Here is a 12,874-nt window from a genome sequence, read left to right as displayed (position 1 = left end):
AGACATATTTTTGGAATGTTGGTTTAGATGTTTGTGAGCGTATGCGACGTCACCTGCAATTTATCCATGTCTGCACGCGTACGTTAATTAGCATGTACCAGTTCTTCCGAAACCGGAGATGCAATGAATTATTTGCGGAGCCGTGGTTCGTGGGTGGTTCTGGGTAGGGTGCTGGCGGATATTTCGGATATGAAATGACACTTGTTTAGTTTCGAGGTGATGCGCTATCATTAACGAGCTTTTAGTTATTTTTATTTCTTAGTTCTTAGTTCTTAGTGCTGGTGATGTCAATAACGCTGTAAATATGTTTTACGAAATATTGTATGGGATTTTTGACCAATGCGTACCTAAACGAATTCGTCCAAAGAAGCCAGCCAGGCGCTATCCTGTTTGGTTCACTGCGGACCTCATTAGTGACCTGAAATTAAAAAGTGACCTTCACCGAGAGTGGAAAACCACTAAAAACAAAGAGGTCTATCTGAAGTTTGCAAAACAGGGCTGAGGTGAAAGAACGGATAGCTACTGCTTACGACACCTACATTGGCCGAATTCAGCGCGAAGTGAGGTCCAATCCTAGTGTTTTTTGGCAGCACTTAGACAGCCTAAAGACCAGGGGAGGGTTCGTCAGCAGTGTTAAGTACGAGGGGAAGGAATTTGCTGGAGCTAAAATAGCTAGTGCGTTTGCGAGTTACTTTTCGGGTGTATTTTTGCCTGACACTCCGCTTCTTGACCCTAACGTGCCCGGTACCGAAGATATTAGTCACAATGCCAACTACATCCATATTGATTCAATATCAATTGAAGAAGTTGAATTAGGAATAAAGCGGCTAAAATCCAGCTGCGCTTTAGGGCCGGACAGCTTGCCAGCGTATGTTGTAAAGGGGTGTTCGGAGTACCTGAAAACACCTTTACAGTATATCTTTAATCTGGCGCTTGACACTCGATCTTACCCACTTCAATGGAAGGTTTCGAGAGTGAGGCCTATTCCAAAGGCAAAGGATGCTACTTTAGTCGAGAATTACAGGCCCATAGCGGTCCTTTCCACCCTGGCTAAGCTCTTTGAGTCCATACTCCACCGAAGTTTATCCTCTCAAGTGAAACCATTTTTATGTGACGCTCAACATGGATTCAGACATAGCCGCTCGGTCAATACAAATCTGCTGATCTTGGTGGATAGCATTTCCGAGCACCTGGATAGAGGCATACAAGTCGATGTTCTCTACTTTGATTTCACAAAGGCCTTCGATCGCGTAGATAACGATGTGTTGCTGACGAAACTTGGTAAAATTGGCTTCTCTCCTGCAATGCTGTCATTTTTCGCAAGTTATCTGCGTGATCGGAAGCAGTATGTCCAGCATGGATGCTTTGTCTCGGCCCCATATCACACCCGGTCGGGCGTTAGTCAAGGCTCCATTTTAGGACCATTCCTGTTCGGGATCATGGTAAACGATCTCCAGTCGGTTCTTCGGTCAGCTCAGTGTCTTCTGTACGCAGATGACTTAAAATTAGTATATGGAGTACAAGGAAATACCGACTGTGAGTCGTTGCAAAGGGACATCGACTTGGTCTTTCGGTGGAGTATGGACAACAAGTTACGTTTCAACCCTGCTAAGTGCTGTGTCTGCTCCTTCACTCGAGGTCATAAACCGATTCGTGCCCTTTATATGCTTGGCTCTGAGCCCATCAATCGCGTCTTCTCTGCAAAGGATCTGGGCGTGGTTTTCGATACGCGGCTTACTTTTCACGAGCACATTATATCTCTCGCTTCTAACTGCTATCGAAGACTAGGCTTTGTGATCCGAAACCTTCAATGCTTTCACGATCCGGTAGCTATCAAGCTCGTGTATAATGCCTTAGTTAGGAGCAAATTGGAGACATCGGCTATCGTTTGGCATCCTTACGAATCGACGTACGCGTTGCTACTTGAAAAGGTTCAAAAGGCCTTTTTAAGATTCTTATATAAGAAGGTGTTCGGGTACTTCCCATATCTTTACCCGACAAAATTTCTTTTGGGAACCCTCGGGTATAACTCTCTGGAGGTCCGACGCAACCTGAGCCTGACAACCATGGCATGTAAGACCCTGCGCGGTGAGTCGGACTGCCCCGAGCTTGTGAGTCGGCTAGTGCGACTGCGGGTGCCGGACGTCCCTCGGATACCCCTCCGGCCGCGGCGCCGCGATCTGTTGGCGGTGCCGGCGGCACGCACCGGGTCGCGCATGAACTCCCCTCTGCTCCGCGCCCTCTCACAACTGAATGCGCTATTGGCATCAGCACCAGAGTGCGACCTGATTGCTTGGCGATGGACGGCAGTGAGAAATGAATGCCTGAGATTCTGCGAGATGATGGATGCTAGGCCGTCTTCAACTGGACATTAGTGTAATTAAATAAATGTGAATAGTAGGATAAATGTGTTAATGTAAATATTGTTATATTCTAGTTTCGTGACGCATTAGTTTTAACTGTAATGTCATGTAAACATTTGTAAATAAAAATAAAAAAATAAAAAAAAATTTTATATCTGTAACCACAAAAACTAGGTCAAAAGTTACTTATACTTAACGTCTTAAAGCCATAAATCAAAACTACTTCTTAGATCAATGTATTTTTATTTACGACAGACTGTAATGTATGTTAAATATTATAATTGTGACTTTCTATCTAGAAATAAATACAATGACAAAATTAATTAGACACCTAGTATTGACGAGAACTACTAATGTCACTCTAGATATATGACATTAGTAGTTATCGTTAAAATGTTCTGCTTTACCAGGATGCTGATTGTCAAATGTTTTTCTTACCTCTAATAAAATATGTACTAATTCTGAACATTGCAAACGTATATTCAGCCACATGTCATTTCTAGACATAATTCTTTCTGTAAACTGTGGTATAAATCTGTCATATGAATTTATGGCAACAGTCAGTATAATTCAAAGCATTAAGCGTTTATCGTTTTCATGCAAAGTAATTGGCAGTCAATCTTCATTGGTCGTATTTGAGAGCGTCACTCTTCATTTCGTCTTTATTTTAAAGTCTAATTCCATTGCAATAACAATGAATATTTCATGAAAATAGTATTTGATTTAATAGCGTTCATTCAGACCTTATTTTATTGTGGTTGTTTTGATAACCAGTCTAAGCCTACCTAGTGAGCAGTGATTTGACTATACTCGTATGGTCTTAGGTTCAGATTTCAGACACGGAACATGTTTTCAAAATGCATATATAGTTTTCAAATAAACGAATACTTGATGTCAGTGGTTTTTAAAGCGATATTTCCATAAAGCTTAAATTTTAAATCAACTCTATCATTCATAGTCATTCGAGTAACTTGTACTCGTAATTTGCCAGCGAATTTGACCGCCCCGCCAATGCGACTGTTATTTTAAATGTCAAATTTCTTTGAACTTATGACGTTTACTTAATCCATGCACTGGAGGATATTAAAATCGCTGTCAAATTTGTTTATTATGACTGAACATATTATAAAATGTATCATCGTCCAATATTAATAGCAACTGAAAATCTTCACTTCCAATAGTCTCCGATATCAATCGCAACCGCGGAAACATTAACCAACTCCGACTTAGCGTTAACAATCTCACTTTATTTCTTTACTCCTTTATTTTATTTCATGTTTATTTCAAACAGAGTCCAACTAATTAGTCGAGCGGCACAGACGTTTATTAATTGCAACACAAGTCTCTGGCTGTTTTGTTGCGTTCCTCGCGGTGTTGTCTTTCAAAGCCCTGATGAAAGTGGGATATTTTATTCATGCTGTGGCTAAGCTATGTGATTACGTTGCAACACTGCGGCATTATCTCGTTAGTGAATTGCTTTGCTGAATTATAAAGCTGTAAGCATGGTGAGATAATTCGTTGATTGTTGTAGTTGGACCTATAGGCTTGGTAAAGAATTTGCGGCAATCAAAATAAATTCACGAAATAAAACACGTTTGTAATCTTTGGCTACAAAAGTAAATAATTTAAACGCTATTTGACTGTGATAATTTACTAGACAAGTGTAATCTGTCAAGTAATTTCAGTCACTACTAAAAGGTTGCTACTGGCTAATAAATCAATGTTTTTGAACGAAATTTTTCGCGTTACAGTAAAATTTATATTTCACGCTTTCTTCTAGCGACTAACGCCTTTAGCCAGCTACAATTAATAAGGGTATAGAAAACTTTTCTCATCAAACACCTATTACTATAAAGCAACTGGTCTCTGTAAAGCAAGAGTGAATAGGCTATTACTGAATCGGTGAGCTCCATCTAGGGTTGCCAACCGTACGAGGTTCCTCGTACAAATACGAGATTTACGGTCTTACGTACGAGGTACGAGGATACTATTAACCTCGTACAAATATGTACGAGATTTTGATAATATGGCCAATTGGATATATATTATTAGCATTTTGAATCTTTTTACACCATTTACGCGATGATTGTCTATGGCAGCTATCGCTTCAACAACCACACCGCACCGCACCTTGGAATGTTTTCACGAAAGTGAGAGCGACAGTGTTATTTTTTTATCGCTATCACTTACGTGAAAAAAATCCACAGACGCGGTGCGGTGCGATCATTTCTTAGGTACTTTACGGAGTGGTCCCGATAGTATAATACGAGTATGCTTAATTTTGTTTTAAACACGTTTTCGATGCATAATAATAATATTTTTTATATGTACGAGGTTCGAAAGTCTAAATACGAGAATTTTAGCTGCATACGTACGAGGAAGTTTGCTTTACGGTTGGCAACCCTGGCTCCATCTTTACTCAGTACTCTGTCTTTACTTTCCATCGGTGTGACTAGGGTCAATCGCCGATCAGTCTATAATTAAAAGAAAAAATATAATATATGTCTACTATACGCATGGCATCTAATCGTACTGTATCTCCCAGGGAATAAGTCACATCATATGCTCCACTACAGGAAACATGTCACGTGTCAGTATTAAAATAAGTACAACTTTATTAATCACAAAACAAGGTTCTCTTTCAAAACTGTAACATTTTCATGACCTAAATGAAACACGTGTAAGTTATACGACTTTTATATTTGCGGTTTTAATAAGCTGTAACGATAATTATTTATAACCCATAAAAGTTTTAATGACTATAAAAATTTAAAAGTGCGATACGACGAAAGTTTTTTGCTTCCTGCTACTTTATGCGTAATGGTAAAATCGTGTAAATGATGATTTTGTGTGGTATTTATGAAGAAAACGCGAACTTTGTTTTGCAAGCGTCCGTATATTCAGTACTTTTTTATGGGAATAAACTTTGCCGTATATAGGTACCTTTAGATGTCGATTTATAAAATCTTCGTAATTAATAATATTTTTAATTTACGACATTAAAGCTAAGAGACAACAAGTTAAAAGGGTTTTGACACTACAATTTTGTCACTTTTTAATTTTTATTCTTTTTTTTTTGCCAGACTGTGGGTTTTTGTTTGTAAACAAGATCACAATCTGCCGGCACTTTATTTTAAGATTTCTGCTTAGTAAAATAGGCTTTAGACTATTTATAACATAGCAAAACAAGTAAAATATTAAGTTAGTTTCAAGACTCAACTAACAGTTTATTATTTTAGTACTAACGGAAGCGAATATAATAAACACCAAGTAAGTTAAAACAGGAGTATAAACATTACATTCTATGAACCAAATCTGCCGACATAGTAACAAAACAACGTAGAATTACGTCATCTCAATATGAATCGAACTGGAGTTACTGTAACAAAACTTAAAGAGAGCGTGATCTCATACATAACATTATCAATGGGTACCTATAAGAGGTATAAAGAAACTAGGGATTTTTGCTGTGGGCAAATACACATATACTCGTACATGGAATGAAAAATGTTCTTGTTAAGATGCTACAGGAGCGAAAATGGAAAGGAGCCCCCCTTTCAATTTAGGAATTTTAGTTAAATATACTTGAGCTTACCGTGGGCCTCAGTCAATCTGTGTAAGAATGTCCTATAATATTTATTTATTTATTTATTTATACTAGTGTTATTAAATAGATTTATCGAAAATAATTGTCCATTCAGAACAACTCAGTTAAAAGATGTTGCGAAAAAATATTTAAAATCGAAGTTTCGCTCTCGACTGTTGCCTCCTTCAAAACTTAATCAATCGTAACGAATTTTGAGAATCTGAATAACATATTATTGAAATAATCTGTGTCGGACCGTTTAGTTTTTTGGCTTATTGTTGTCAATTTTGAATACCACACCTTTTTTTGCGCCATAATCAATAAGCCCTACCCTGTGTGGTGACGGGTTAAGAATTTCACCACCCCCTTTCTTCCCGTGGGTGTCGTAGAAGGCGACTGTGGGATATGGGTTAAATTGTGGTGTAGGCGAGAGGCTGGCAACCTGTCACTGCAATGTCACAGTTTCGTTTTCTTTCAACCCCTTATTTGCCAAGAGTGGCACTGAAGCTTTAGTAGTTTCATGTGCTCTGCCTACCCCTTTATGGGATACAGGCGTGATTGTATGTATGTATGTATAATCAATAAGGCCATTTTTGAACATTTTTGATTGGCGCTAGGGTATTTAAAAATAATAATAGCAAACAAAAAAAAGAAAAACCGATCCGACGCAGATAAAAATAAGAATAATCTGTGTTGAAAAGTTTTCTCTATCTTCAAAAACCAGGGAGGAAATAGTCGCGAGAGCGTTTGTATAAAGGATTGACCTCTCCTGTATCTTCTTAATTTAAGGATATACTTATATTCCAGTTACGATGGAAAATTGTCTAGCAATAATGTCTTCGGTTACCGCGATCGTTACTCATGAAATAAAACTGTGGAAACGGATTAAATCGCGTATAATGAATTTAAAATTCATCCCGACGTTTCGAACATTTTACAGCGTTCGTGGTCAACGGGTGACTGAGGAAAAATTACAATGTGCAAAAGCTACCCACAAACAAGAAATATTAACGAACCATGACCACAAATAATATAGATTTTTAAGGCAGGTTCACACACTATTAATACATCCCTGTGTGTGTTGTGTTGTGTGTGAGCGAACACATAGCGGATGTCAAGCACCGTGGGCAAAGGTCTGCAGTCTCTGAACATGTCATGGATAAAGTTTGACAAGCCTCTGGTTCTTGCTAAGGAGAAGCGATATATACCCAGAATGTTGCGCGAGGCCATTGAGATCAAGAAATATCCAAACTTTAATAGAGAAGATGGCTTTACTTTACCACCGGCTTGGGATCCAGTAGTACATCTGATAATGGAACAAGCACGACGAAGGCTGTGAGGCATTTGTGTTGTATGGTGTTGGACATTTGCAGTTTGTTTTTGTCAATTTTGTGTAGATTAATTGGTTAATTATTTTTTTAACATAGTAATGGTAATTTTTTGAATATTTTATAACTAGCTTTATTAATAGTGTGTGAACCTGCCTTAAAATCTATATTATTTGTGGTCATGGTTCGTTAATATTTCTTGTATGTGGGTAGCTTTTGCACATTGTAATTTTACCTCAGTCACCCGTTGACCACGAACGCTGTAAAGTGTTCGAAACGTCGTCGGGATGAATTTTAAATTCATTATACGCGATTTAATCCGTTTCCATAGTTTTATTTCATGAACCTTATATATATGTATTTATGTCTAGCAATCGAAATGCTGTTCTCTAGCAGTATTTATGATTGCTTTTGTTAGTGACTGCATCATTATTTATACCTATATCCGAATATTACTAAATATATTTTATTCAAAAACAGTGGTTAACGATGAAAGCTGAAAAAGTGTGGAGCGATTTATTTTACCTATATTCCATATCAGGAAATAAAATGTATCACGTTTCGTGGCGCCGAAGTATATCGATAAAAACACCAATAACTTCAATACTAATTGGTGCTGCTGCTGCATAAGGCTAATTGAGCTCGATACAAGAATTTATTACACGATTAACTCTAGGTACCAGTGGCGGCTGGTGAAAATTTCTGCTAGGCAACACCAAAGCAAAAAGAAACCTACTTTAACATTGGGTGCTTTACTATACGGCTGTCCAAAATCAAAGCCTAGCAAGTGCATTTACCGAAATTTTACAGGAGAGGCAAACAAAGATTTTGTTAAAAAAAATTAGTACCAAAGACCTTTTTCTCACAAGACTTGGTTTTATATAAAGAAGTATAACTCGCTTTACAAGACAAACTGTTGAAACTAAATGTATGTGTCTATTTAGAACTTTTATGTGCCTTACTAACAATTAATTACAAAAAAATAATAGTATTGTTTCGTCAATTACAAAACAAAAAGCTAGCAAGTGGTCTTACTAAGTATTTTAAATGATTAATTTTCGCATTATCCCAGCATTTGCCACGGCATTTGCCACGGCTCATGAGAGCCTGGGGTCCACTTTGACAACTAATCACAAGATTTGGCGTAGGAACTAGTTTTTACAAATGCGGCTGCCATCTTACCTTCCAACCCGAAGGGTAAGTAGTCCGGTTTCCTCACGTTCTTTCCTTCACCGAAAAGGGACTAGCAAATATCAAAATGTCGTTTCGTGTCTGATCACATTATAATATTTGTTTGATGGGATTATAATAACAAAAGGCAACATTATTAGACAATTAATTAAATTTTATGCATAAAACAAAAATCAGTCATCGGGTAAACAATAGGCTACTTGACCCTTTTTATAGTTTGTCTTATAGCATTACTTACTACCCAATTAACGGAAAAAAAATATCACTATATTTTATTATGGCTTATTAACCGCAAAAAAATATTTTTAAAGAATACGTTTACGTAATATTTTAGGCAAAAACAACATCAGCCATGTCATCTATAAATTTTCTGTGAATGAAGTCATTCAGTGGTGCGAAAACAACACTTTCTGACAATTTAAGTACGAGGCATAAAGGTATTATGTAATATCAGCGATTGATTTGACATGAATTTTATGAGGTCACTACACGGCCGACAGAGTTTTCGGTGGCCAAAAAAAATTTATTCAAATTTTTTAATTAAAATTACGTAGACATCGTACACATTTAATAGGTACCCAAAATATTACAGAAGACAATTATTTATTGTGCCAAATTAGATATGAGTCTAGTAGCCTATTCGCCTCCAGTTTAAAGATCATCAGAAAGGTCATTAATTGGCAATCGACTCCAAAAATCACGCCTTGTTTCTGGCATTAAAGGCACTAATTTTGCTACTAGAGTGTCCTTTTTTTAACACGATAGTTTCATATGTAACACACGCCATATACTGCACATCAACAACCTGTTACAAGCACTAGGTACTACTGGCAGTTATTCCTTTAGGTAGATTGGAAAGGCATAATTGTTAGAACTATTTTAAATTGCTCCCATCGTCAAATATATATAAGTAGGTTAAGTAGGTACCTACGTAAAATAGATAGCAAAAATAATGTTAAAAAGCATTCCGAATGTTAATACCTCGATCCAAGCCCCATTAAAACATCACAAATAAAAAACCACAATTCAGCACCACAAACACTTTTGCGATCGCCACACACAATATTAAATAAGTATAATATCACGGGCTAAAACAACGAACATAATGAGAATGACTATCTAAAAGCAGCTGCTAAAATTCGTCTCCATCGATGACTTTTATTCATCATGCGTCCGCGCAGCAGCGCAAAGTAAGACAAACTAGAAACTTCAGGTTGAATTGAAACTCGTTCCCTAAATTCGGATCCCGAACGGAACAAACGCAGGCGCGCGGGCGGGGGCGCGGGAACGGCGACCGTTTGAATTCAAACTTCACTCATTACTGACTTGCTATGTTTTATTTATTGTTATATTTGAATTCCTTGTTCAACACTTCGGCAATTTTTAAAATTTAAAACCTAGTATGGGACAATTCCATATTCAAAAACCTAGTATGTTCCGTTTACAAACTCAGAAACCTAGTATAGCATGCACTTACTAGGTTTTTGGACTTGAAAATGTTACTTACTAGGATTTTTATAGTTATCAAATTTTGGGCAAGCCGGTGGGAATCGGCTTGTATGGACCAGCGGCTGCTGCTAGGTACATATATAAATAAATAAATATTATAGGACATTCTTACACAGATTGACTGTCCCACGGTAAGCTCAAGAAGGTTTGTATCGTGGGTACGATATACACAATATACAAATATATATGTTCATGTACCATTTAAAACATCCATGACTCAGGAACAGTGCTCATCACACAAACAAATGCCCTTACCGGGATTCGAACCCAGGACCGCGGCTTAGCAGACAGGGTCACCGGTCGTCTAACATTAACATACTTATACAATGATTTAACGATTCGTAATAAAATATTCTTACTTTATATTCCAATTATGACCCGTATTCCGAAAATATTTCACGGAGCGAGTTAACAGCACAGTTTTATTTCTACAATTTGAATTTTGCCAAACTACTGAACAATAAAAATGGCGCGCTCGGAACTTTTGTATTCAATAAAAATGTTACTCACGGCTGTCTGTCAGCGGAATTTTATGCGGATTGTGCACGAAATGTCTGACAAGCGGGAACTATTGTTATTTATCCTTGCATTTATCATTTTGACCGAGTATTCTCGTATTTTACTACGAAATGGGACAGTACGTAAATGATTTTCGCGCAGATTAGGTACTATTTTGTTTCAAACTCTCTATTTTAAAAAACAACTACAATTTTAACCAACATGTTGGCACTAAAAAAAGGGGCAAATTTTAAAAATGTAAGTCTCACCGGTCTGTCTTCATAAAACGCGTGCCTTCCTCAACGTTGACGGAATCATTGAAGAGACATAACACTTAAAAATTGATTGAAAATGTAGGGGCGAAGGTTGAATTCCCATAGAATATTTGCGCCACTTTTTGTACCATGATTTGATTGATAAGTAGTCTATAATTTTTGTACCTGTAATAAGACCTACAAGTACCTAAGCCAAATATTAGATAATATCGTATCTGTTTCTTCTATTGATTCAGAATAAATGATATAAATATACATATTGGTATCATATCGCAGTGTATACGATAGTGAAAGTCGGATTTGAAGACTAATATTTCTATAACTCACTGTAAAGCTATGCTCATATTTATACCACTTAATATTCATTTGATCTAAAGGTCAGAATAACGGAATATCTACAGTTACGAGAAAAGACAAGGTTCCATCAAGATTAAGAAGTAAGTAGCTTTATCAATCATTTAATGGACCGGTGAAAAAATAGCCGCATAATCTTGACGAAAGATATGCCATTGTTGTTTCGTTACTTTAGAATACTTACTTAGTTACCTTATCAGAGAGTTTATCATATTAAAACACTCATTTGGTTTCAATCTTCACAACTAAATCAATAACGGTACATAAAAGGTATTTTACAACTAAAGTATTTTCAAAATTTTAAGTTTAGGTGCCTACAATGAGTAACCTATTTAACTAGGTATAAGAGCGCGAAAATAAAGGTTTATTCGTTTGCTCTTCATTAAGTGAGTTATTTAAATTTGCGTAGTTACTATTGAGTTTCCAGCCGAAAGCGATGGTTGCGTTTATTTCTTTCCCCTCTTCGAATAGTGTGACCTATCCATGTCCATATTTATGTTGAGTTTAGCTGTTACTAAGTAGAACTTACTTGTAACGTAGCCCTCGATATAACCAGGTTCCCTTCAGCAGAAATCAGCACATTATGATCCTGTTGCAGAGGAGACCCGTGTTTAAGCCACGACACCCGAGGGGTGGGAGCGGCTTGCGGCGGGGCGCAGCGCAAGGAGACTGTTGAACCCGCTTCGACGGACGCTGGCGATGGTGATAGTGTGAATACTTTCTTGAGATCTGTAAAAGAAATTAGGTTTTAGTAATCTAGTTTTTAGTCCAAGCAAGTATTTGACAACCCTAAACACAATTACATAGTTTGCTTTGTTTAATCACCGAGCTCCCATGTGGACATGTCAGTTAAGGACCTGTAGAGAATTTCCAGGTGATCTGATGATGAAGACTGTAGGTGGACTAAGTCGTCACAAGATTACATTGGCATTCGACTTACATAATTATGTATTTATGTACAGCTTGGCAAAAAACATTAAAAAAAGAGGCGCCACCGTCTATGCAAAACGATTTGCTTGTGGCAACAATTTAGACAGATTTTGACACTTTTCAATTGAGTGTTGCTATGATGAAAAAAAGTTTGTTCCATAAAAAGTCTACCCTTTTTTGCCAAGCTGTCTGTACAATATCAGCTCAATCGGTAATCGAGGAAGTGGGTCAAGTACGAGTAGTCTCCTAGATTTTTCATTTTATTTATTTCATTTATTATCAACCAATTTACACAAACAGGTAAACCAAACATGTAAGTTATAGGTTACATTACATTTGGATATACTTATAGTGAAGCTAAATCTTGTAAGACTGTGTTTATTTGCGTCCACGAATTCTCGTTTATTCCTGTTATTAGTGACAACTTTCTATTAACTATTGTACGTATTTGCTATCGACAAACTATTATGGATGGATGCCAATGATAAATATTACCTACTGTGAATGTTTGGAAATTTTATGTTTGTCATTCAAATATTATCATAAACATGTTTGCTTATTTAGGCACCAGTTTATGTCTATTCGTTATTGTAAAATGTGAGTAGGTATACTTATTCCCTATTAAATTATGTCTTATTTCGATAAATAATGTTCACAGGGTATATGTAGCTGAATGGCACAAACGCTCACGAAACGCTCATCTATCTCTATCGCTCTTCCGTATTGGCGCGACAGAGCCAGACTACCTTTTGCGGCGCAGATGGCATCATTCGGCTACGGCACTTGGGATTAGAAAAACGCATTAGCATTGGCATCCAGCGAGGAAACGCGGCCAGGGCT

The 12,874-nt window shown here is 37.2% G+C and overlaps 1 protein-coding gene across 1 annotated transcript in view; it reads right to left on the bottom strand.

Annotated features, from left to right (window-relative positions):
* Positions 1–12,874, bottom strand: part of LOC125226098 (netrin receptor UNC5C-like) — a 162,195-nt gene that overhangs the window by 31,417 nt on the left and 117,904 nt on the right. The window contains 1 exon segment of the mRNA XM_048129957.1: positions 11,634–11,833. Within this exon segment, the coding sequence (XP_047985914.1) occupies positions 11,634–11,833 (200 nt within the window).

Source organism: Leguminivora glycinivorella, chromosome 5 (genome assembly GCF_023078275.1).
Source record: "Leguminivora glycinivorella isolate SPB_JAAS2020 chromosome 5, LegGlyc_1.1, whole genome shotgun sequence".
Taxonomy (NCBI): domain Eukaryota; kingdom Metazoa; phylum Arthropoda; class Insecta; order Lepidoptera; family Tortricidae; genus Leguminivora; species Leguminivora glycinivorella.
The sequence above is the reverse complement of the archived record's forward strand: the minus strand, read 5'-3'. Positions and strand labels throughout refer to the sequence as shown.